This window comes from Monopterus albus, unplaced genomic scaffold (assembly GCF_001952655.1).
Source record: "Monopterus albus unplaced genomic scaffold, M_albus_1.0 scaffold190.1, whole genome shotgun sequence".
NCBI classification, from domain to species: domain Eukaryota; kingdom Metazoa; phylum Chordata; class Actinopteri; order Synbranchiformes; family Synbranchidae; genus Monopterus; species Monopterus albus.
In genome coordinates this window covers 713,674-739,152 of record NW_018128070.1, presented here as the reverse complement: position 1 = coordinate 739,152, position 25,479 = coordinate 713,674, and the positions used below count along the sequence as shown (strand labels likewise).

Genomic DNA, 25,479 nt, shown 5'->3' with positions numbered 1-25,479 from the left:
AACCTGGCCTTGGTTGAAGATTTGAGATAAAGTGTGGAGTCGGATGTTTCGAGTCTCACGCCCCTGTCAGAGAACGGTGGAATTTATGCAAGTGTCTGTTTGCAAGGCAGGAGTAGCCTGCTCTGTCTGTAGTCTGGGGTTGATTGGAGGGAAACCGCAAGCTAAATGGAGTCACTTGACTGGAGCTCTGCAGCCTTTGTGAACATCAGGCTTCAGCTCAGTGCACAGTGGGCCGTTACAAAGAACACAGTTTACACACAGAGACATACACACTTTGCCTCTGGCATAGCTGTAATCACATTTTAATTAGTTTTTCTGGAATGATATGAGATCCATGAGTATTAACATTCTTCCTAGTGGATTTACTGTCATAAACTCACTTATAAACACTCTTAAACACCCACTGCTGCTAGTATGTATGTTAACATACTGCCCAAACACACATGCTCAGTCCTGCTACTATAGGCAGTGTAATTAGCTGCCTAAAGTAAAACTGCTGCAAACAGTGGTATGTGCTGACTTATAGACCTACAGCAGAGAATCTTTTCTGCTTTGATTTAAGGATGTCTGCAAAATGCACAAGCATGCGTGCACACACATACAAACATATATCCTGAGTCACATTAAGACTTCGTCTGAGTGGAGTGTAAGCTAAGCAGGGTGATGCAGATAAGACAAAACAAAGCATTCTGTGATTGTCCACACACACTGATGTGTATCGTTCATGTCTCTGTTCACAAGGTTGCTCGGGGGTGATGGGACTTCATTCACTGTAAAATAATAGGGGGCTTCTCAAATAAGTACCCACACCACAGAAACCATTTCACACTAGCTTGAGTTGGCCACATTGTGGATGCTACACAAATCCAGTCTTCCTCTGTGTTATCATGCAGCTGTGTCCTTCTCAAGACCTGCTTTACCCACTATTTATGTAATTTAACTGCTAAATGTTTCTCTGGAATCTGAAGCAGTTTAAGAATATGGAACATGGCTGCAGCAGTGAATCTCCCTTTTTATTCCATCAGTCACACAGTTTGATGTTTTATCTTCCAAAGCGCTTCTTAAGAAGGAACAAACTCATCAAGAGAGACTCCTCAGTAGGTGGCTAGAGGTGTAATCATTGCCCGCTTAGGATTGTTTTAGTTGTAAACAGCAAATATTTGATGTTTAATGTCATTTAAGTTTTGAATATTGATGTGGCACGAAGACATTTAATTGTCTGGGTCTTTTAGGCACAAGCAAAACTAGTATATAGTACTGCGATTGTTGTTTGCAAATGACTGGTATGCTGTACATTACTCCAAGTGCTCCAAGACCTCACGCTGCCCTCTGCTGACATGGCCATTATTTACCCACCTCCCCTGACACTCCTTTTTCTTCTACTACACTACATCCTCCTGTTCACAGCTCCACTCTCTTACAATCCTTGTACTGCCCTCATTAAAATATCCCAGTATCAAAGTTGTAAAGGAAATGTGGCACAGTGGTTCTCAATAGCAAACTGTTACACAAGCACAGTCTGGCCAAATAACTAGGCAGACTGCGGTGGCTCACTAATACATTACAGTAGTAATGAGGCAGTGCAGTACACTAAATCCCACCCCTCTCACCTGTTATTCCAGCTGACATGTTGACTTATTTAACGCTGTTTGCTTTCTGTTGTTTAATGTGAAACGGCAGGGATGTCAGATCCAGTTTTCATTTATGGATTTAGCAGTTATTGACTGTGGTGGAAGTAACTGAGCATGTCAAAGAACAGAATGATTGCCTGTTAAGTAAAATTTTTAGACTGGAGAAGTTGTTGAGTATCTTGCCGTTTATTGCTTGGTACAGCATGCACTGGCCTGTCTGTGAGTGGCCTCTCAGCGGTGAATGGCCATCTTTGTGAGGAGTCATCATTGTATTACTGTCTGGGTTTCCCCTCAGCTCTAATTGAGCTCTGGACGATAGCAAGAGAGGAGAGGAATGTGCTGCTTTTTATACTTTTGGTTTAAAAGAACTGTCTCAGTCTTGAAAGTTGAAGCCTCATCTGTCTTTTTGGAAAATAATTTGTTTTGAACAACTTTTTCACTGTGTTCTTGTATCTGCAACATGAATTTCCAGGTGTGTTCCCCCCCCTCCGAGTAGCTTTCAACCTCCAAGTGCCACCTGTTCTCCCAGCAACATGGCCTCCCCTGGGGGCCATGTCCCAACTGAGCTTGCCTCGGTCACATGGTCACACTTAGCTTCTGTTTCCTGTTCTTGCCATCTGATACCTGTCACCTGCTATTCAGTGAGGCAACACCCTCTGGCTCTGTTCTTTTCTGTGTTTATCTACTCACTCCTCCCCCAGTTTACTTTCCATTAGGCGGGGAAGCTAATATGAACTATGGTGTAATTATCAGTCTTGCACTGCCAAACAGTCCCAGACAGACTCTGGGATTGTTGTTAAAGCCACCTCACTCCAGTACACAACACAATACCAGTAACTAGTCAAAAGCAGGAAATGTCTGTCATCGACAAACAGAGTGGAGCTGCAGCATTCTTCTCTTTGGTAATCATGGTGTGTGTGTGTGTGTGTGTGTGTGTGTACATGTGTTTTTGCAGAAACCTGCCAATACACATTAAAACAGGTTTAGCTGATTCGCTACATTTTATGCAGACGTTTAGAGACAGAAGTGTTTTTGCAACAGTGCCATCTTTGTGAAACCTTAATCCATATGAAAGAGGAGCTTGGAAAAGTTCTAGATTTTTTTTTTCAATTTAATAGATTAATCTCTAGTAATTTACACACGTTTTTAGCAGAGGAACTTGCTGAGAGCCTGAGGTTTAATTTGAATTAAGGCTCCAAAATTTCATATGTATGTGTTTTAGAAACTATCCCTGAATAATGAGTTTATACAAACTACCCCAGAAAATGCAAGCTGGCAAGTTCCTGAAGTCTTCCTCCCTTACAGCATCTAAGAAGGCTACTGGCTTTTTGACGGGACATACAGTGGGTCCTCTGTGGGCTGATTGAGGGGTTAATAACTGCATAGTTTTGGCCCAATACTCTTGCTGTTCAGTCTGTCCATCTGAACAGCAGATGACACACAGACGCACGCACACAGCGCTGCTGGCAGAGGAATGTTTCTGAATGCTGTCCTGTCCAACAACCAGGCTCTTGTGAAAGCACTTGGCACGGACACAGCCACAGCACTCTAGCGCTCCTTTCGAAAGCCACTTTGTTTGGTTGGTGTTGCCATAGTGAGGTGGAGGGTGTTTTTTGGGATTATGACTATGGAATGTTTTTAAAATACAGTTCTGGAGACTGTCCTCATCCCAATATGCAGGATGTTTTGTGCATTTTACTTCACAGTTCTGGTCAAGATAGTGCAATATCCCCATTATTAAATGCACTTTATAGACCAATAAGTCCATTAAGTGATTTATAATGATAACAGATCAATTATTTGAGCCATTTTCAAGCGAAAACACTATCCATGTCCTAGTTACAGCTTCTCATGAGTGACTATTTGGTCTTATTTAGTTTATTATTTTATCTATAAGGAAAATGCTCTTTATAATTTACCACATTACAACAACTTGACATCTTCCAATGTCATGTTTTGTCTGGCCAATGCAAAACCCAAAGATATTCATTCCTTTACTGCCATATATGTCAAAGAAAAGCACAAAATCTTCAATCCAGAACCAGCAAACCAACTAATCTCAGCTCTAGAAAACATCATCTTGGACTTCAGAAATATGTGGTGACCATTTTCTTTTACATTTTTACAGTTAATTGAATAAATAACTGGCAAATTAAGCAATAAAAAAATAGCCATAGTAGAGTAACCATAACATACAGTAATGTAAGTCTGCAATTACAGATGCTGCTTCACTGAGTCTTGTTTTTATGAGATTGCACTGCTGTATAAATGTCAGACAATAAGCAGAAAGATTTCATAGCATTCAATCAATAAAAAAATGATAAAATGATTTGAGATGATCTGCCTAAGGAAGTTTCTGTTTTGACTAATGCGGTATCATGTCTCTGCAGCCTTTCTTCAGACTACTGAATCTACGGAAGCTCGGTCTAAGTGACAATGAGATCCAGAGACTCCCCCCTGAGGTGGCCAACTTCATGCAGCTGGTGGAACTTGACATCTCCAGAAACGGTACACAACCAGTTTCACTGTTGATGACAATTCTGCCCTCGGTCATAAGTGAGACATAAGATGAAACCTGTTCCAGTAATGCCTGATATATTATACTCTATTGTCTGTAACACACACAAGTGTCTTGCACTCTCAGTGTTGCTGCACACAAGCAGGCTGCTGCTCTGTGTCAGGAATGGCCTATATGGTAGAGATGAGTCATCTGCTCTGCTCCACACTGCATCAGGTACTGTGAGAGCAGTGTGCAGTGGGATGTGAAGGGCCTTTCCCATCTGTCTGCATTCGTGCTTCCCAGCCCTGCTGCAGGACAGTGTTGACCTGATATGCATCATAGGCTGCTTGGCTCGATAGGGTTTTCTTATCATGCACCTGCAAGAACCAGTGATAAAAGTGCTTTACTGGTTAGACCACTAGTCACATTTCTACTTTTTCTTTCTATATGTGCATCAGACTAAGTTTGCAAAAGAGATGCTAAATCTGTGCCTTTGTTCTTTTAGCATGTAAAGCTGTTTGTTGCTAAACTGTCTTACCACTTCTTTATTTGGGGGTAGGGTGGAGTGTTTGTTTTGGATGGCACTCACTGTAGCTCAGAACTGTTATACTCTCAAGCTGACAAAACAGTGCAAACTCTGGACAACTGATCTACTTTACACCAGAGCAAACTGTTGCTTTTATGATAAAATCCATGTTTTTTTGTATTGCTCAAAGGCATTTGTGCCATCTAGCTGTAAACTTTTAATATATGTATATCTGCCTTTAATATGGATGTAACAATATTTGTAATTTCACAATATCACGATACAAAAATATCGTAATGTCGTGGGACTATGATGGTATCTACAAATGGTTATTTCATTAGTATAACTGCTGGTTCAGAATTTGAAAAGGACATGCGCCTGCTCCATCATTGACTTTTAGGGCTGTTCAGTTTTCCCATTTCATGAAATAACATAGCGAAAGGGAAACTAAAAAACAGTGAACTATTTTGCAAATACTGCTGGACAAAGGCAATACGAGCCCCGGTTAGGACTGAGACAGTCCTGGGTACATCTCGCATTATACTTTATATAGATTACACAAAAAATGCAGATTTATTATTTAGTTAATGGGATTATTTCATCTTATTTATATTTTGTCAAATATTGTATTGTACTTTTTATCGTGGTAATATCATACTGTGAGTTCTTGGTGTCGTTACATCTCTAGTAATAAACATGTTTCGAACACCAACCTGTTGAGACTAAAGCACTGAAGTAAGTCCTGAAATGCATTTAGATGCTGACATAGTTAATAAAGCACTGAAGTAAGTCCTGAAATGCTTTTAGATGCTGACATAGCTTCGGCTTAGAAAAGTACTGCAGTACTGCATCCATCTCTTTCTGTCTCATTTTTCCTTGTCCTTTCTGCCATTTCCCTGCTTTGGGCCATCTGGATGTGATTACAAAGAATTTAAAATGTTTCACTCTATAGAACACAACCCTCCCAATCTCCCAATCTACATCTGTGTGTCCAATGTACTGGCTTGTGCCCCCCCTTTCTCCTGCAGACATTCCTGAGATCCCAGAGAGCATTAAGTTCTGCAGGGCCTTGGAGATCGCAGACTTCAGTGGAAATCCCCTCTCCAGGTAAGTGGCCCATCGCTCAGTTCATCATCACCGTGAGAAAATGTTCTGCTTTCTCAGATACAAAAAGAGAAGAGAAGAGAAACAGCAGTAGTTTGAATAATGAAACATAAGTGTCAGTGGTGTGCTCTGAAATAATTTCACCACTAAAAGAAGATTATACATGGTATGTGAACAAATGTCTGGAAGAGATCATGCTTTGTGTTACAGTGCGCTGTCTGCCCAAACATAGCTCTGTATCAGATATTATCTTAATAACCTGACCAGGCTATGTTGGTATATAGAAACACATTGGAACCAGTGGCAAAAGCTACATTGCTGAATACTTTAAGAGATGGCACTACCTAGAAGGCTCCTAGTGTGTGTGAGCCAAATGAATCCATGTGTTGCACAACAGATCCTTAAGAGACCATTCCATTATTTTTCTCTCCCGTCTTTCTGCCTTAGATTGCCGGATGGTTTCACTCAACTCCGAACATTGGCTCACTTGGCACTCAACGAAGTTTCACTGCAGGAGTTGCCCAACGACATTGGAAAGTATGTGCACATACACAATGATTTATAGCTGTAGTCTCTTGGATAGTTAAAGAAACTGTTGCTGGTGATTCAAAGTTTCAGATTTTGATAATGGCCCATCTTGTTTAACCCATTGTGACTGATTATCTGTAAATATGCTCACAAACAATTTACAACAATGGGCAATTGCTAAGAATGAAAGGATTTAACAATTAGACTGAAGACTTCGGGCTCGGTTAGAGGCATGATACATCAGGAGACTGAGCAGGGTTTCAGGGAGGGTGATTCTGTTGCCCAGCGGGCTCTGAGGCAGCCAGTCTCTGGGCTCTGGGGTGCTACTGTGCATAGACAGATGGAGGAGCCCCTCATTATACCAGGCAGCTCAGACTAACAGACCTGCCATCTGACTAACCAACCTGCCTCTCCTCTTCCCTCTTTTACCCCCCCGCCATCCTCTCTCCTCATGCCCTGCCAACTCCTACTCCTTTTTCTCTAACCCCCCCACTCCGCCTTTTACAGCCTGGCCAACCTAGTGACACTGGAGCTCAGGGAGAACCTGCTGAAATCTCTGCCCACGTAAGTGTCATCTCCCTTCAGTCTCTGAATCCCAAACATTTTCATCAAGCACAACAAGGCCCTGTTGACAGCTCAAGTTGACAGCAATCCCACAGACATGAAGAAATGTCACCACTGTTTCTCCTTCTTCACTGTTGCTATTGTTGATAAGCAAGTACTGATGCCCATCACAAGCTTTAGGTGGAACCTCCCAAACTTGCCAGTGTAATTGTTTTACACAGTGTTGAAGAACATGACAGAGACTACAAGTTATCTGTAGGAAATATGTTTCAAGGCATTCTTTGCATATGGCACTCCATGAATAGCTTCATATATGTGTAGCTTGCTGACTGTTCTGTTTTGTGTGCATATTCAGGTCACTCTCTTTCCTGGTGAAACTGGAACAGCTGGACCTGGGCAACAATGAACTGGAAATTTTGGTAAATCAATTAATGTGATATACAGTAGATAATTGATTCTAACATTGAGTGCTGAGACAACACCATTAATTGGGCTGTTAAAGTAACCCATTTTATATTTGCTCTACTAGTGCCACACACACACACACACACGCACACATATATCACAAATATCTTTCTCACATTCCTGCCACAATAATTATGATCCAAACCACATGTTTACAGCAGAGCTAGTCTGTCGGGCCTAAGGCTCTGCCTGCACTCTACCACAGAGTGAGCTTCCCTTTAGCCTCGGAACACCCACCTGTCTCAGTAGGATAGGGTAAACAATGCCTCATGACCTGACAAGGGCGGTGGCTGGGCAAACGGCTGACATCATGATAAAGCCTTGCATGTCTGTCACAAGCCACTGCTTCACTGACACTCTCCTTAATTTCATTTATCACTTAGACTTCAATTTGAGGTCAGTTTTGGAGATGCTGGCCCAGTAATTCCATGATGGTAAACACAAACGCATTCACTGAATTGATTTTGGTGGTTCAACAAAAATGTAGGGCACAAAGAGAAGAACAGAATTTTCATGATCCTGTGATCCTGTTTAAAAGCTGCTGACAGTTTTAAAAATCATAGGAAATCAAATAAGTCATTTTTGTTGCATCAGCCTTAATGAGATTGAAAGTCATAGTCTTTTAGGAGTCCATAGTTAGAAGCTGAAACACTGAATGATATATAATGATGCATGTATGTGTTTAGGCTACATGATTTCACTAAGCTGTGGCCTCAGCCCCTAAAGATAGTTTCCAAATAGAATAGATTTCCAGGCACTGTTGTGTGTGTGTGTTTTGAGCACTGACTTCCTTTGCACCATAAATATGAACAAAAATAAAACACCTACTCTTATCTCTTAGCCGGACACCCTTGGCGCTCTCCCCAATCTGAGGGAGCTGTGGCTGGACCGTAACCAGTTGTCTTCATTACCACCAGTAAGTAGTGTTTACAGTGCAAAGCTGTCCTTCTGCAATAACTCTGCACTTTTCTCTAGAAATTGATTAAAAAAACTGCATTATACCTGTAGATTTAATTCACACTAGCTTATTTCTTTCCCCCGTTTTGCTGTGAAAGTAATGATTAGATTATGGCTGCTGTTAAGTGGTATTTGTGTGTGTATAGGAGCTGGGAAATCTTCGTAGACTGGTGTGTCTGGATGTGTCAGAGAATCGCCTGGAGGAGCTTCCGTCAGAGTTGAGTGGCCTCCTTGCGCTCACTGACCTGCTGCTCACACAGAACCTGCTGGAGGTCATCCCAGACAGCATAGGTGAGAAAAACAATGGGAAAAGAAAGAAATTTTTGTACCCCATGATAATGACATTAGTTTGTGCTTGGGATTACATAGTAGAATATGTTTTTATTTCTTAAAAACGTCCGTGGATAAAGTTTGTGTTTGAGGTACTTGGTGGAAAATGGGAGTTTGCTGTCTAATTAAGCAGCCCTGTTGATTAAGTAGACCATGGGACATGCCCACTGTGTGTAGGTGACCCTGGCCTGTTAAATCAGAATAGCACTTCCATCTAGTGGACAAATAATGGCAGTGAAAAGTGGCACAGACAAAAACTCAAATTTGTAATATCTTTGACTTGCACAAAATCAGTGAAATTTATTATTCTATAGCATTAGTTTGTGTAAAAGACATTAAAATCACACAAAGAAAACATATTGCACATACAAGCCATTACACCTAAATACATGTAGATACATGATCACATTAAAATAGTGTAGATTTTTGTTACACCAGTTTTGTGTTTTGTCTCCAGGCTGTCTGAAACAGCTCTCCATCCTGAAGGTGGACCAGAACAGGTTGACCCACCTCACTGATTCAATAGGAGAGTGTGAAAATCTCACAGAACTCATCCTGACAGAGAACCTTTTACAGGTAGGAACATAGAAGCCATTTACAACAGCTTTGCACTGACTGATTTAAACATTCCCATTAATATCTAAGTCCCATTAACAGCTATTAGGATTCATTATTGATTGCACTGATTAATGGTCTCCGTCTCCCTCTCTCTCAGTCACTTCCTCGCTCGCTGGGCAAGCTGAAGAAGCTGACCAACCTGAATGTAGACCGCAATCGCTTGGGCGGTGTGCCCAAAGAGCTGGGTGGCTGTGCTAGCCTCAACGTTCTCTCACTGAGAGATAACCGCCTGGGCAAACTGCCTGCTGAGCTTGCAGATGCCACAGAACTGCATGTGCTGGATGTGGCTGGAAACAGGTGACCTCACTTAACAGCCTGACTGTTAATATGCACAGCAGCTTTCCTACTCTGCAGTTAAAGCTTTAAATAGATTGCCTTTGCCAAAGTTGACTTTTCTTTACTTGTAAAATAGGCTGCATTCTGCCATCTCTACTGTTACCATTCCCAAGAATTACTCCCCAAAAGAGTTGTAGCCTACTCCACGTATTCCTTGTGGAGGCTAACTTTATCATGGCTGTAACTACCGTCCTGAGTTGACTGTACAGATAAAATATCCAGTCAGCTCTTTGATTTGCTTAGTGATGCTGGCAATCACACAAACGTTCGTCCAAACACCGATTGTTGATTAACAGGTCATTCCTTTTGCCAGCTTATGTTTAATTTGGACATCAAGTCACCTCTTCGTTATTTTGTAGCATATAACTCACTGTTGTTTTTGCATTTATTCTGATATGTCGCCTTTCTTGTATTCATTTTGCCTTTGCTCTGCAGAAACACTTAGGCAGCTGAGCTTAAGCCTTTCTGTGGTATGGAAAACCCTGACAGTGTAACGTCATCTAGATTTTCACAGCTGTGGTGATGAGTTATAGAAAATATATATTTATATATATTAGAAAATTATATAAGAAAATACATCATTATCAATGGATCATTTTCAAAAGGCTCATAAGGGTTATTTGTGTTATTTTTCCCCCTGTTAATTAATTTATTGGAATGCCTTGATATTTGAATAGATAAACTATATAGAGCTTTTTTGAACTGTTACCATTAAGTTAAAGATTTTTGTGATCACCAATTTGACTATCTAACATCAGCGGTTTCATTGGTTGTTTTTGTTTACTGAAAAGATTTGGCTCACTTTACCTCATTCCTTCTTTTGCCTAGATTACAAAACTTGCCTTTTTCCCTGACAAACCTCAATCTGAAGGCCATGTGGCTTGCAGAGAACCAGTCACAGCCTATGCTCAAGTTCCAGACAGAGGATGATGAGCAAACAGGAGAGAAGGTGTTGACTTGCTATTTACTGCCCCAGCAGCCGTCCTCCAGTCTTGGTGAGCAGCACTTTGTTATGCAATGGGTGTTACCCATCTATCTTCTGAATGTAGTTTAAATCACATTAATATTCGTTGTTTAGTTTTAATTGTAATACATTGTGGTCTGTTTTAAGTTAAATCTGTTGTTTAATTTGTTATATTTAATATATTACTGCTAGGATATTAAGATTTCTTGTATGTAACATGCCAAACTTATTCCCTGTATTAACTGGTAGGAAACTTGGTTCATACATAGCCGTTTGTGTAGCTTTCAGTCAGCTAGCTTAATAGCTCATGGCATAGCATAGCATAGATCAATCTGTTCTTAAAGTCGTCCATTCAAAAGTAATCTACAGCTATTACCCCAGTTTGACATCCCTCTCTCCTCTGTATTTCTCCCTCATTTTCCACAGAGAACTTGCTACAGAACAGCGTGGATGACAGCTGGACAGACAGCAACCTGAACCGAGTGTCAGTCATTCAGTTCCAGGAAGAGACCAAGACTGAGGATGATGAAGATGCAGCCGCTGCAGAGCACAGAGTGAGGAAACCCAGCAATGTGGTATCATTTCTGTCCCCCTTCATGCCCTCCTGTTGAGAGGATTTTTGTTTTGCACTCTTACTTCTCACCATGATGCGGTCTAGTTCTATTATCATGACTAAAGTTCTATTGCTTCAGGTGAGGGAACATCAGGTCTGAATATTTCTTGTGCTCAATTAAGGGTATTACTGTGGCAAAGTATTTGTAGTGAGTCCATAATGATGTGTGTTTCTTTGGCAGGAATCAAGTTTTTAATCTGTTTCTCTGTGTTGCAGGGTCTTCAGCGCAGAGCCACACCACACCCCAGTGAGCTAAAGGTGATGAAGAAGGTGATTGAAGAGAGGAGGAATGAACCTTACATATCCAGACCTGATGGAGAAGAGTCCCCTGACCCACAGGTACATACATATGTTGATTTTTAATTTTAGGCTTTCTAACAATCTGTTGTCAGTTGTACATTTAAATCTGCTTGCACAATGGTGAAAGTTCCAGGTGAAACAGGAACTCCCCAGATAATAGAGCAGACAAAAAGCAGTTTTCGGTTCCATTATGCACAGAATGAAACTGAAATGTCTACAGTTTTGCCCTGTTATCTGATTGTGATCTTGGTCCTGCTGTTGATCGAACTGACTGTTGTTTTTAGGAGAAACGGCTCAGTGACCTCTCCAATCAGAGCCACGACTCCCAGGTCTCCAACAGCACTCTGTCAGCCACTTCACATGACGGCAGTCAAAATGTGGTGGTCAGCTTGCAGAGGGAGGACCTTGTGGATGGTCACTCCCCTCAGGAGGAGGAGGAGCTGGACGAGATGGAGGTGGAGTACATTGAGGTGACTATTCAAATCACCTTCAAATTGAACTACAGAAAACAATAATCAATAATGGATCATGCTTAAAAGAAAAATCTGTGGTTCCCGCATCTGTTTTCAAAGTCTTAAGATCTCATTTCCTCCTTTCTCCAGCCCACTGTGCACTTTGCAGAAGAGCCCATCATCCGTGGTGGGGATGATGATGAAGATGATGATGGGGAGAGGAGTGACGAGGAAGACGAGAGGCCTGCTTTTCCCACAGAGAAGCAGCGTCTGATCAGAAAAGACACGCCACACTACAAGAAGCACTTCAAGATCACCAAGCTGCCCAAGCCAGAGGCAGTAGCCGCACTGCTGCAGGGCTTCAGTCCGGATGGGCTCCACTCTTCGACACAGGCCATGGAGGATGAGCAGGATGAGGAGGAAGAGCAGAGTATTGGCACCCCTCAGCACCACCACAGAATGGAGGAGCTGGAGGACAGCCGGCAACAGGCCAACTCCAGTCAAGTAAAGGTAAAAAAGAGATCCCAGCACTGACAGGATGCATTTCAGGAAAAATTACATTTTATAGGTAGAAAAATATCACCATTCTTATTTGTACCTTCAAGCTGCATTACGTTTGGAGTGGGTTGCTAGCAGTTATCAAGGACGTGACGCTGCAGAGTAATTGTGGAAGTGTAGAAATAAAGGGGAGTTGATGTTGTTGTTTAAGCTCAAACTCGGTTCAGAATGCCCTCCTCAGAACTTTGCTTTATCTCACAAAGACTAGATGTTTTCCATCAAAAGGCTACAAACAGTCGACATGAACATACAACATTTAGATAACTTGATGATGCAATATTAAGAAAGATATTTTCTCGTGCTTGGACACAGATCAGAGAAATGGCATTTAAACCTTTCTATTTCCAAGCTAGATTGATCTTTGTATACATACACACACATAAATATATTAATATTTTGTTGTCAAATAAAGATGTCTCTTCCACACAGCAGTCAAGCCTTTCTCGCACAGCATTAAACTTCTCATCATCAGCCATCTTTAATGATATTTTCTCACAGTGCCTTTACATGTGTGAATGAATTGAGTGTGTGGAATCTGCTCAGGTGCCGCCTATGAAAACGAACCATTATTGATCATTAGCATTTAATCAGATATGTTGATTTATTATGGTAATTGTAGAAATAGGTTTTTTTAACACTGTGATCAAACGTCATCTTACCAAATTGGTTTTGTGTTTGTTTATTGATGTCTGAGGTCTGTTTGTGTGGCTGAACTTAGACCAACTAGAACATGTATTGGCAGAGCTGGAATATGAGATCTAATGATTGTGGTAATATCAAATGATTATAGAGAGTAATAGTTTAAATTCTTCTTGTAAATCGCATTCAGTGAGATAAATTTCTTTTAATAACTTCTTTAACCTTTTTGTTGCACTTTCTATGAAATACTTTTGCAAAGTCATCTTGTAGATGTTTATACTTTTGGGCAGAAACTGTTGTAAAACCTCTTGCAGTCTTTTACAGAAGTAGGCCTGTTGTCTAAATGAAGGCTTGCTACTGGAGGAAATTGGTACTGGTTGTGTGGAGTCTGGGCCTATTCTGGTTTGGGAGCTTTACCTTCTTTTGTTCGCTCTATAATGTGTGCTTCGCACTATAGCTCAGCTCCTTGGTCTTGTCTTTCCATCTCTGCCTGTATGTGCTTCTGGTGGCTGGGGAGTGAGTGTGACGTTGGCTCTGCTTCACGGTGTTCCATCCAGGTGGACCTGGAAGCAGACAGCGACGTGTTGAGAGCGTTTGGTGAAGTTTATGGAAAGTATTTGTTTTTCTTTTTGCGTGCGTGTGAGCATATTTGGCCTGACTAATCCGCATGCCTCTCGCTGGTTCCTGTCCTAACAGGGGGTGTCATTTGATCAAGTCAATAATCTGCTGATTGAACCTGCTCGAATTGAGGAGGAAGAGGTCTGTACCTACTCTTTGCCGTCCAGTCTTTCTATGTCCCTCACTCACCCACTTATGTACCCACTGGTATTGATAGGTGGACAAAATGCTCACAAAAATCCATAGTTTTTCCCAAGCCAATCACTAGGGAGCCCCTAACGACAACTTGCCTATAGGCTGATGATGTGACAGAACCTGGATGCAGGAGGGCGGTAGCCCTGTTTTATTTAAAATGACTGATTATCGCTGGACAGTAAGAGTTGAGACACTTGGGTAGGAAACATAGTGAGGTGTTCCCAGATTTTCTGATTGAAAACTGCACTGATGGGGTTCGAGCGGATTGTTGCATGTTAGAACTAGCTTTTCAAACTTTGACAGATGACAAATATTGACTTATATTTATGTTCCTAACTTTTGATTCAAATGAAACATCAGGTAGCAAACATAATATCTTACAGTGTTTGTTTATCTACAGTAAGTCAGTGTGGTTAACTTATAGCACACTCATGCAGCTATATTTAAATGTTTTAAATAAACATGATATTGGAGTTATTTCTGACCTGAGATAGTTACTACTACCATTAGTTGTAGTAATAATGAATTATCATTTAATAACATGTAAGATTTTAATCCATTACAAATATAATAAGTGAAAAGTGCTAGGCATTGTTTCTATCATCAGTGACCTGATGCCAAATGTCCATACACGGTAGTTTGCTGTAGCTGCAGCTGCTTTTTTTTTTATCTATTGGTGGTTGTAGGAAGCATAAAGGTTACCCTTAGTTACAGCATTTCTAAATGACTACTAAGATCCAAGTCTGTTTTCAGGAGATTATTTTATATATTTTCTATTTTAATGGTTTAAAATACGTAATACTTCATTTTACTGTTGTTGAACAATTATACATTATTACGTAAATAAATAATACCCGGTACTGTCTTTCTCATTAAATGCTGGGGGTGTTCCATCACTACAAACCTGTCTCCACATCCAGGACACAATCTTCTTGTCTGTTACTCTGCTTCCTGTTGATCATTCATCTTTACCTTTCCTCCTTTTTGCATGGCTTGCAAGTATACAGAATCTACACAGCCTGTTGATCTGTTTAAGGTCCGTTCTCCCATACATGTGCAGTATTCATGTACAGAATGTTTTCCATCAGGATCTAGCCTCTGTTCGTCTGTCTGAAGAGGATTTCAGAGAGTGTGTGGTTGCTAAGTTTGTCTAATATCAGTTAAGTGTTAACTGGTAGATGATTTGGCTCCAGCTTTTGTTTGATTGTGATGATCTAAATACCCTTAACAATTCAAACAAAAATAAAATCATCTACCTTCCACTTACATTGACATTAGGCTCCTGACAATTGAAAGTCTCTTCCATCCATCTACTAGCATGATCACAGGATCCAGCTCTGATAAGACTGATTCCACCTTCAGCAGAATGAGGGAGTTCACCCACAACTTAAATCAAAAAGTCAAAGATTTGAAAATAAATGGCAGTCTAAATCATAAATAACACAGTGTGTGCAGACTTTCCTCTCAGCCTGTCCTGGGTTGAGCAGTGTTTGTCATGCTTTTGCTACTGTTTGTGCTGACCCCCCCATCTTTGACTTGCAGCACAACCTGACCATCCTGCGACAAACAGGTGGCCTGGGAATCAGCATTGCTGGAGGGAAAGGATCTACGCCTTACAAAGGAGATGATGAGGTAAGACCTTTACCTGGAATCTCTGGATTTAAAAAAAAAATAAATTAAAGCCATGTATTGTACAAATCCATTTCTTCTCTGCAATTGTTTCTCCAGGGAATCTTCATCTCCAGGGTATCTGAAGAAGGTCCAGCAGCCAGAGCAGGGGTTAAAGTGGGAGACAAACTCCTAGTGGTAAAACAAAGCACACTTGCACTTCTGATACTTAGGCTAAAGTAATTAAAATCACTCCACAGATGTCATGTTAACAAACACATTTTGGCAAGTCGGTTAGAACATTTACTATGCATAACACATCATTTTTCCAACAGTTGTTTACAGATGCCGTATATTATTTCACTTTTTTTCTCTGCTATTATTCTGACATTTCACATTCTTAAATAAGGTATTGATCCTAACTGACCTAGGACAGGGAATGTTTATAGGAAGAAATGGCAGTTATGAAAAACTGAGTTTAAATGTATTTGGCTAAAGTGTATGTAAACGTCTAACTTCAGCTGTATTTATATTTCAAATGTTTTTTTAAGGAACATCAAAAGTCTTTGCATATTTTTGCCTCAGGTGAATGGAGTAGACCTCCACGAAGCAGAACATCACGCAGCAGTGGAGGCTCTTCGTAGCTCGGGGGCTACAGTTTCCATGACGGTGCTAAGGGAGCGCATGGTGGAACCAGAGAACGCCATCACCACCACGCCACTGAGGCCAGAGGACGACTACTTCCCGAGAGAGAGACGGAGCAGCGGGATTGCCTTCGGCGCAGAGATGAGTCCTAGCGGGCCTCGACAGCGGCTCTCCACCTGCCTGATCCGCAACGACAAAGGGCTGGGATTCAGCATCGCAGGGGGCAAAGGCTCCACACCCTACCGCACAGGAGACACAGTGAGACACAAAATGCAGCCTTCACACATGTTGCTAAACATGCTTGGTTGTCAGGGTGACAGAAGAGGTTGGTAGATCAGGGTCAGCAAGCATCCATTGTCTTTCCTCCTAGTGAGAGGCAAAGCTTCAAAGACAGATTACATGTGTATGTTGTGTACATTGTAGGCTGAAAAATGATCACCCCATTCAAAATTCCTATAAATAATCAAGTTTAACGTTCAGTGCAGTGAAATGTGTTGTGCTGTTGTGCATTGCATCAGTTTGTTTGAAAACTTCAATGACTCATTTTGTTAACTTTTATTATAGCTGGCTTAGAAGCACAAATTCTGGGTACACATAAACCAAGCTGTTTGATGTATTATGTTGGACTCTGATAGACAATTTGATATTTTAATGACAAAACAATTAATCTGTTAATTTACAACATAATTGATAATGAAAGTAGTTGTTTTTTGCAGCCATAAATGAATTGTGACTACACACAAAACAAGAAGGCACTGTTCTCTAACTGCATTGATATTTAAAGACTTAGTGAAGATCTGACAGAAAGTGAATCTGTAGTAGATGTAAATTATAGGTTTTGGCTTAAGGAGAGAGATGACACTGAGAAAACATATAAAGCTGCAGACACAATCCGTCCTACAACACAGAGCCTATTTATAACAGGTGTGGTCTTGAAGTTGGGAAGTTAAGTCACAAGTGTTTGCAGTGACTGTCACAGTCACAGGCGTCTGTCTTTTAACAACATCTATTCTAGCCCCAGCGTTTACAGACATCACCGGGGAGACAGAGATATGAATAGCCAGTCTTGACATTTGATAGGTTCACTGTAGGTGGACAGGGTGAGGTGTATACTTGGGCCAGTGCAATGCTGCATTGCATCTCATGCAGCTGAACGAGCTCACAAAGAGGAAGGGACTCAAACTAATGATTTAGGTGGGTCTCAGTGTAGGCATTGTAAGCTTATTGATATGGATGCAGTGACTTGCTTGGTTGTTGGTTGCTCTCAGGGGTATGTGGGATAAATTTTGCTGCTGCATGTGTTTAGACATTTTTGGCAAGGCAGATTAGGAACTCAGCTGGGTAATTTGTCTCAGTGAAAGGGATAATGCGTCTCAGGAGTCATGCTTTTCGATAAGCTACTTCTGTTGTACAATCCAAATGTTTTCTTAAAGATAAAATACTATGCAAGTAAATCAGTATTAATGAATGTGCAAGTTTGTTTGTTTGCTGTAAAACCTTGTATCAAATATTTCTGGCACTGTGGGCTGCTTATATCTCATAACTATAGATATACTGTATAGCCTGGTAGCAGTATAGAGTAAAGAAATGTGTTTTTGACTCAAATCTGTACTGTGGCATTATATCCCATACTGACTTATTGGTACCTCCTTACTAGACCACTCACAGGAGTCCAGCCTGTTGCGCCAGAGTTTTTATACTGACCCTGTTTAATTTGCTAAAGAGGAAAAGGTATAGATTTGTAGAATAATTAATTTTCTACTTCCACTTATTATCTATACCACTTATCCTGTAGAGGGTCATGGAACCAGTCCCAGCTGACATTGGGTCACCAGTTTATCACAGGGCTGACACAGACGGCCACACATTTACACGTATGGACAATTTTGAGTTAAAACTTAATTGGCGGGTCTTTGGACTGTGGGAGAAAATGCATCTTGTTGGTTTGAGTTGTCCACAGATGGACAAAGAAATCTTAAACATGTTTCTTTTGTCTGTTTTTAGGGAATCTACATCTCTCGCATCGCAGAGGGTGGAGCAGCACACAGAGACAGCACACTGCGTGTGGGCGACAGGGTGATCTCTGTGAGTACCACCATCCCTCTTACATCTCCATCTGCACATCAATGGTTTTTAATGAATGTGATAATTGGAAATCCCCATGTTAACCACATAAAGAAGATTAACTCATCAGACTTTACACTCAACAATCAAATCCATTAGTTAATGACAGAGACATCGTACTAATACAGTCCTTAACCAGTCTCACCTTGGATTCAGACTATGTAGCTCTCTTGATTAAATAGTACACTATTTAGGTTATATGTTTCACTGCTAAGCAACTTCTTCTCTTCTTTGCTCTCTGCTGATCACACTCAAAGCTCGGCATCACTCTCCTGTGCCTTTCAACGTACTAGTTACTATAGTTTTGCATGTCTTTATCCATTATTATGTTGCTGTAAATCCACTGTTGATGATGGACTGAAGCTATCTTCAAGTACAGTGAATGTGAAACAGCTCCTTGTTTGTTTGTTTTTTTGTTGTTGTTGTTTTTTTTTATTAACTGTCTCTTTTTAGCTCAAACCCTACACTGTGGGAAGTGTGGAATACTTCCTGAACTAGTCTCTGTGCTTTCTTTAAGGGTTTACTCTCCTCTTTCCTTCTGCAGGTTTTTCTTTGTTTTTCTCTGCATCTCTGTCGGCTTCCTCTTTTCTTTGTTTCTCACACCCTTTCCCTCTGCATGCTCACTAATGCATTAAGTGCATCTTCTTGCTTGCTCGGTGGTGGGTATGGTGTTGGGGTGGAGTTGGCTGAGCCTGTCGCCCATGCCGCCATGGTAGGCGCGTGTCACCATGGTGGCTGCTGCGGCAGCATCTCGGCTGATGATAAGAGCTGGTACTGTCGGGTCAGTGCTGACCTCTGTTTATCACTTTGAACCAGGATGCATGCCTGAAAGCTGCCTCCTTTATTTACAGTATATCACAGAAGTGAGTACACCCCCTTGCATTTTGTAAATATTTAAGTCAGGCCACCCCTGATTTAGGTATATTTTTTCATGTAACAACACTGAAGAAATGACACTTGGATACAATGTAAAGTAGTGAGTATACACCTTGTATAACAGTGTAAATGTGCTGTCCCCTCAAAATAACGCAACATAGAGCCATTAATGTCTAAACTGCTGGCAACAAAAGTGAATACACCCCTACATGATAATGGCCAAATGGGGCCCAAGTAGCCGTTTTCCCTCCCTGGTGTCATGTGACTCGTTAGTGGTACAAGGTCTCGGGTGTGAAGGGGGAGCAGGTGTGTTAAATTTGTCGTTCTCACTCTCTCATACTGGTCACTGGAAATTCAACATGGCACCTTGTGGCAATGAACTCTCTGAGGGTCTGAAAAAACGGATTGTTGCTCTACATAAAGATGGCCTAGGCTATAAGAAGATTGCCAAGACCCTGAAACTGAGCTGCAGCACGGTGGCCAGGACCACACAGCAATTTAACAGGACAGGCTCCACTCAGAACAGGCCTCACCGTAGTCGACCAAAGAAGTTGTGTGCCCGTGCTCGACCAAAGAAGTTGTGTGCCCGTGCTCAGCGTCATATCCAGAGGTTGGCTTTGGGAAATAGATGTATGAGTGCTGCCAGCATTGCTGCAGAGGTTGAAGGGGTGGGGGGTCAGCCTGCCAGTGTTCAGAGTCCTGTGGTCCGATGAGACCAAGATAAACTTATTTGGTTCAGATGGTGTCAAGCGTGTGTGGCAGCAACCAGGTGAGGTGTACAAAGACAAGTGTGTCTTGCCTACAGTCAAGCATGGTGGTGGGAATGTCATGGTCTGGGGCTGCATGAGTGCTGCTGGCACTGGGGAGCTACAGTTCATTGAGGGAACCATGAATGCCAACATGTATTGTGACATACTGAAGCAGAGCGTGATCCGCTCCCTTTGGAGACTGGGCCGCAGGGCAGTATTCCAACACGATAACGACCCCAAACACACCTCCAAAATGACCACTGCCTTGCTAAAGAAGCTGAGGGTAAAGGTGATGGACTGGCCAAGCATGTCTCCTGTCCTAAACCCTACTGAGCATCTGTGGGGCATCCTGAACCGGAAGGTGGAGGTGCACAAGGCCTCTAACATCCACCAGCTCCGCGACATCGTCATGGAGGAGTGGAAGAGGACTCCAGTGGCAAGCTCTGGTGAACTCTATACCCAAGAGGGTTAAGGCAGTGCTGGAAAATAATGGTGGCCACACAAAATATTGACACTTTTGGCCCCATTTGGCCATTATCACTTAGGGTGTACTCATTTTTGTTGCCAGCAGGTTAGTGGCTGTGTGTTGCGTTATTTTGAGGGGACAGCACATTTACACTGTTATACAAGCTGTATACTCACTACTTTACATTGTAGCCAAGTGTCATTTCTTCAGTGTTGTCACATGAAAAGATATATTAACAAAATGTGAGGGGGTGTACTCACTTCTGTGATATACTATAATTCTAAAAAAAGAATGTTAACAAAACTAATGATTTAATATTTTCATTCCGTAATATTATGATGAGGGTGTAGATGTCTAAAGACTTCCCTGCTTGACTTTGTTGACTTAAGATCAAACTTTTTTGGTGCAACTACACACTTGTATTTTAAGTAAACAAGGGCAAGAAGGGGTGGAAAATTGTTAAAGTGTTGCAGTAAAAGACTGCTGCACAAGCAGTTGTGGGGAAAAAATAGCTTTGCTTGCCTGTAGCCTCTGTCCTCAGGGAAGCTCTGCCAGCTTAATTTGCCTGCAGCAGCCCATTGTTAACCCCTGCTCCCTCTTTTAATTCTGCCTGTTCCTGTTGCTCTCTAGGTCACTTTGGTGCTCTGAGTGTATTAAAATCGCAATGTTTTTGTTGCTAAATAAATATTTAGGAATAGTCTTGAGTGGTGAGATGCGGAATCCGATGAGAGATGGCAGCATGCCTGGTACAGCATGTATTTGCTCTTTGATGCTCATCATGCCAGTGGCAAATGTGGCCCATTGTCACTGAGAGCTTCCTGGTGGGCTGACACCCTTCGTGGTTGGTTTCACTGTCAATCCAGATCAATGGTGTAGACATGACAGAGGCCAGGCATGACCAGGCAGTAGCACTTCTTACTGGCACCTCCCCCACCATCACCCTCCTGGTGGAGCGAGACCTGAATGCACCAGGGGGCTCTCCAGTTCAGTCCCGGGCACGGGCCCACTCTCCTCCACCACCAGAGCCCTCAGATTCTCCAGACCAAGAGGAAACAGGCCTTTCCCTTCATGGGAACCACCTAAGCCGGATGGAAGACGAGTATCCGATTGAGGTGAGACCTTTAGGACTAATTAAAGCAGCTTTGTTGTTCTGTTGGACAATGCTGTAGAAGCCCCACTGCAGCACTCAGCATAAATACTTATTTATTTGGCCCCTGCCTTATCCTTAATGCTGTCCAGTTCCAGAGAAGATGGTGCATGGTATGAATGCTTGGCCTAATTTAAGTGGTGGTGTACTATAGCTCATAGACTGGTAATATCAGCTGTATTGTTCCCAGCCAGTGAATAATAATGCAAAGGTATTGCTATTTAGCTGCTTAACCCTGTGAACGAAGGTGTGCATGCAGAAACAGGTTGGTTTGTGTTTTAGGGAAACTACATAAGTCAGTAGATGGGAGACATGACTGTTATAAACCAAAAGGGCCCACAGCCTGTCATGAATTTCAATAGACTGTCTGTAATGGAATTTACTTGTTGTACTTTCTTTCTATAAAAAAACAATTTTCTCATGTTTTTTTTTTTTTTTTTTTTACATCTCATACTAACAGGAAGTGACCCTGGTGAAGTCTGGTGGGCCTCTAGGCCTGAGCATTGTTGGAGGCAGTGACCATGCCAGCCATCCATTTGGCATCCATGAGCCTGGGGTGTTTATCTCAAAGGTATTATTTTAAAAGAGTTGTGGAGTTCCTTGTTTTCCAGTTTTGTGTTTTTCCATCTCCTAAAATATGTTGTATTATTGCTGTTGTTACTTTGGCTTGTGTCCCACTTTCCATCATCAGGTGATTCCTCAAGGTCTGGCATGTCAGAGCGGACTGCGTGTCGGGGATCGGATATTAGAAGTGAACTCCATTGACCTGCGTCATGCCACACACCAGGAGGCTGTGCGAGCCCTGCTGGCCAACAAGCAGGAAATCCGTATGTTGGTACGAAGGGACCCTTCACCACCTGGGATGCAGGTAAGGCAGTCATTACAAATAAATATACACATTTCCTAGTGAAGTTACACAATCATGCACCAGAAGAAGAAATGCAGATCATATGTTTGCTGACAAGCTGCATATATTTATCACTGCAGGAAATTGTGATTAATAAGCAGCCAGGGGAGAAGCTTGGCATCAGTATCCGCGGAGGGGCCAAAGGTCATGCTGGAAACCCCTTCGACCCCACAGATGAGGGTATCTTCATCTCTAAGGTACCGAAACTATCTAATGTCCTGCACCTTTGCACTTTTTTGACCACATTCATAAGGGCCCAGACAATACATCCTCCTTAGCTTTACCTGCGCCAACCAGTGTGTTGAATGTCACTTGGGTTAATATGTAATAGTCAGCTTTATTTGACTGGCTGAAAAATCTAAACATGCTCAGGCTTGACTGCTGATTACATGAGGCTAAATCAGTGCAAATCTCCTAAAGATGTTGTTTTAAGTTGGTAAACAAAAGTTTTAAGAGTGATGTCAAAGACTGCATTAATGATGTAATGCATGGACCTGAATCCTAGTTATATTATTAGTTTAAGACTGGCAGCAGTTTTATCAGTCTGACACCCTCGTTGAAACTCTTCATCACACTTTGGTTGATATTAAATCAGGTGAGTTCAAGCGGAGCAGCAGCAAGAGATGGCCGACTGCAGGTTGGCATGCGAATCCTGGAGGTGAACAACCATAGCCTTTTGGGGATGACGCACACTGAGGCAGTGCGAGTGCTTCGTGCTGTTGGAGACTCTCTGGTCATGCTGGTGTGTGATGGCTTTGACCCACACAAAGTGGCTGCCGTGGAGGTGAGACACCATGAGAGGTTGGATGTGGACAAAATGTTTTTTTTTCCTCTTATAAAATGACACTGAAAGAAAACAATTCTTTATAAACTATGTTAACAAGTATTTCTTCAATTTTAATTCAATTTTTAAAAATAATTTGGCTCAATTCCAGGCGTCTCCTGGCATCATTGCCAACCCATTTGCAGCAGGCATTGTACGTAAAAACAGTATGGAGAGCATCTCTTCTATAGACCGAGACCTGAGCCCAGAGGAAATGGACATTATACAGAAGGTACTACCCCATTAGCCTCCTCAAGGTGGTCGCTAGTCTTCCTGGTGTCCACTAAAACAGCAATTACATCAGGTTGATCAATAAGCCTAAAAGAAACAAATTAAAAAATTAATCAACAAGCCAAGGAGATTAGTAAATTAACAAGGATAGAATACAAACTTAAAGAAATTATAAGAAAGATGTCAAAATGTAAACAAAACAAAAGATAAAAACAACTCGTAAGATCTTATTTCAGTACCTTTCTGAAAGAAAATCTACTCTAACATCTATGTCTTAACTTATAAATCTTAATTACTGGTGTCAACATTATTTGTGAACTTATCGAACTACTTGCGTAGTTAAAACTCGTCAAAACAGGGGCCGCACAGAGATTTGGTTCAAACATCATCATCCAAATGATGCCTAAAACCCTTTAAGTCACCACATGAATCAAATATTTTGTTCAGCGATTCTGTTGCACCAACGGTGCTTCCACAGCAGTTTTGTGTTAGCAGCTGGAGTTTACAACTCCAACCATGCGCACTGCATACGCTGACCAGAAAGCACCAGCACAGTTGTTTATTTTGTCTACTAAAGGAATGTATGGACCTGCTGGTTTACTGAATGCTCATGTCAGTCGTTCCTCAGTTTAGAATTATGTGGCATAACACTTTATTAGAGCACATGTAGTCAGAACATAATTTCTATGGGAATTACATTGGTTTAAATTACTCAGGCTGCTTTTGCTAAGATTTACAGGATTAATAGTAAGGATCCTAAATCTCTTTCTCCTCCAGGAGTCTGAAATGGTGAGAGAGACATCCCAGTGGGAGCGAGAAGAGATGGAGAAAGTGGTGAGTGAAGCTGAAAATACACTACTTGTTCTAGGACAGCTAGAGATGAAATTGTGTCTGTCAGATCAGCACATAGATGGTAGCGCATTGAGATGAGAATTACATTTTTGCTCCATCGTATCTCAGAAAAATGCCAAACTCAAGTGTGCGGAGTGGAGCGTTAGAGTCAAATGCTTGGGTTTGTCTGTTAGCGGGTGAATGAAGCTTCTCTTCTGCACCTTGTGTGGGTATTGTGTTTGACAGAACTGTTCCTGCAATGCCCCACCTTGCATGCTTTTTCTGCTCCCATAGCTAATGAATAGAGTACTTTTTAATGTGTGTGGATTCTATCCTTTCTTTCCCTTCTCTTGTTCTCTGATCTTTCCTCTACCTTTGGTGTGTTTGGTGTGATACAAAATCATCCAATCATCTCCACAATTCTCTACTGCTGTTTTCCCCACTTTAACACTTTTCTTCCTTCACATTCTCATTTCACCCCTCATCACAACACTGTGTGGCTGTGTGTGGTTGGTTGTCTTTCCTTCTATACTTTCCTCCTCTCCTTCCTTTCTTGGTGAAGGAGCGAATGCGCTTGGAGCGTGAGGAGGCAACTCGCCTGCTAGAAGAGGAGACTGAGGTGAGACACTCCTCATCGGCAGGTGTTCAGACAAATTTCCTGTCTGTGAACAACAGCAGTTTAACCACAAACACCACAGAACTGCTGCCACAGGATTTTGCTCTGTTACTTAATGCCTGGACTTTCATGGAAAATACGATTGCAGCAACATTTAAGCCAGGCTTGTACTTTTAATAGATGCTTTTTGCATATTAAACCTCAGCCCAGACCTCCTTTCACCTCTGTTTCTGTTTATTCCCTGTAGAGCATTGGCACTGGACCTCTTAAGCTTGACTACAAAACCCTGGCTGCACTGCCTGCCACCAGTCTGCAGAAGGTCAACAGGGTGAGTGTCTCAGCATGTTCCAATGTCCTCATGCTCTTCTAACATTAAATCAGCTAATGAACCATGTCTGCTGTACCGTTCCTCATGTCTTGAAAGAGTATAGATTTGTCATAAAAGGCTTGCTTTCTCTGAGGTGTGAAGTGTATTTGGGTGGGCTGTGTTGGAGCTCAGAATAGACTACTCTTTGGAATCCCTCATGTTTATGTCACCGGGAAACTTGAAAGTCCCAG

At 41.8% G+C, this 25,479-nt stretch overlaps 1 protein-coding gene across 9 annotated transcripts in view; it reads left to right on the top strand.

Annotated features, from left to right (window-relative positions):
* scrib (scribble planar cell polarity protein) overlaps positions 1-25,479 on the top strand; it is a 63,851-nt gene that overhangs the window by 18,490 nt on the left and 19,882 nt on the right. For 6 of the 9 annotated variants that reach the window (XM_020617469.1, XM_020617467.1, XM_020617472.1 and 3 more), the window contains exons 2-29: positions 4,022-4,139; positions 5,686-5,764; positions 6,209-6,298; positions 6,797-6,853; positions 7,209-7,272; positions 8,160-8,234; positions 8,422-8,566; positions 9,063-9,181; positions 9,321-9,520; positions 10,388-10,554; positions 10,950-11,077; positions 11,353-11,475; positions 11,721-11,906; positions 12,039-12,398; positions 13,782-13,844; positions 15,441-15,530; positions 15,627-15,704; positions 16,092-16,409; positions 18,156-18,236; positions 21,230-21,478; positions 21,974-22,084; positions 22,205-22,381; positions 22,501-22,617; positions 23,016-23,204; positions 23,356-23,475; positions 24,252-24,308; positions 24,868-24,924; positions 25,169-25,249. In XM_020617469.1, coding sequence (XP_020473125.1) covers positions 4,022-4,139; positions 5,686-5,764; positions 6,209-6,298; positions 6,797-6,853; positions 7,209-7,272; positions 8,160-8,234; positions 8,422-8,566; positions 9,063-9,181; positions 9,321-9,520; positions 10,388-10,554; positions 10,950-11,077; positions 11,353-11,475; positions 11,721-11,906; positions 12,039-12,398; positions 13,782-13,844; positions 15,441-15,530; positions 15,627-15,704; positions 16,092-16,409; positions 18,156-18,236; positions 21,230-21,478; positions 21,974-22,084; positions 22,205-22,381; positions 22,501-22,617; positions 23,016-23,204; positions 23,356-23,475; positions 24,252-24,308; positions 24,868-24,924; positions 25,169-25,249 — 3,699 coding nt within the window. The remainder of the gene's footprint in view (positions 1-4,021; positions 4,140-5,685; positions 5,765-6,208; positions 6,299-6,796; positions 6,854-7,208; positions 7,273-8,159; positions 8,235-8,421; positions 8,567-9,062; positions 9,182-9,320; positions 9,521-10,387; positions 10,555-10,949; positions 11,078-11,352; positions 11,476-11,720; positions 11,907-12,038; positions 12,399-13,781; positions 13,845-15,440; positions 15,531-15,626; positions 15,705-16,091; positions 16,410-18,155; positions 18,237-21,229; positions 21,479-21,973; positions 22,085-22,204; positions 22,382-22,500; positions 22,618-23,015; positions 23,205-23,355; positions 23,476-24,251; positions 24,309-24,867; positions 24,925-25,168; positions 25,250-25,479) is intronic. The other 3 variants (XM_020617470.1, XM_020617476.1, XM_020617471.1) reach the window with 2 other exon arrangements.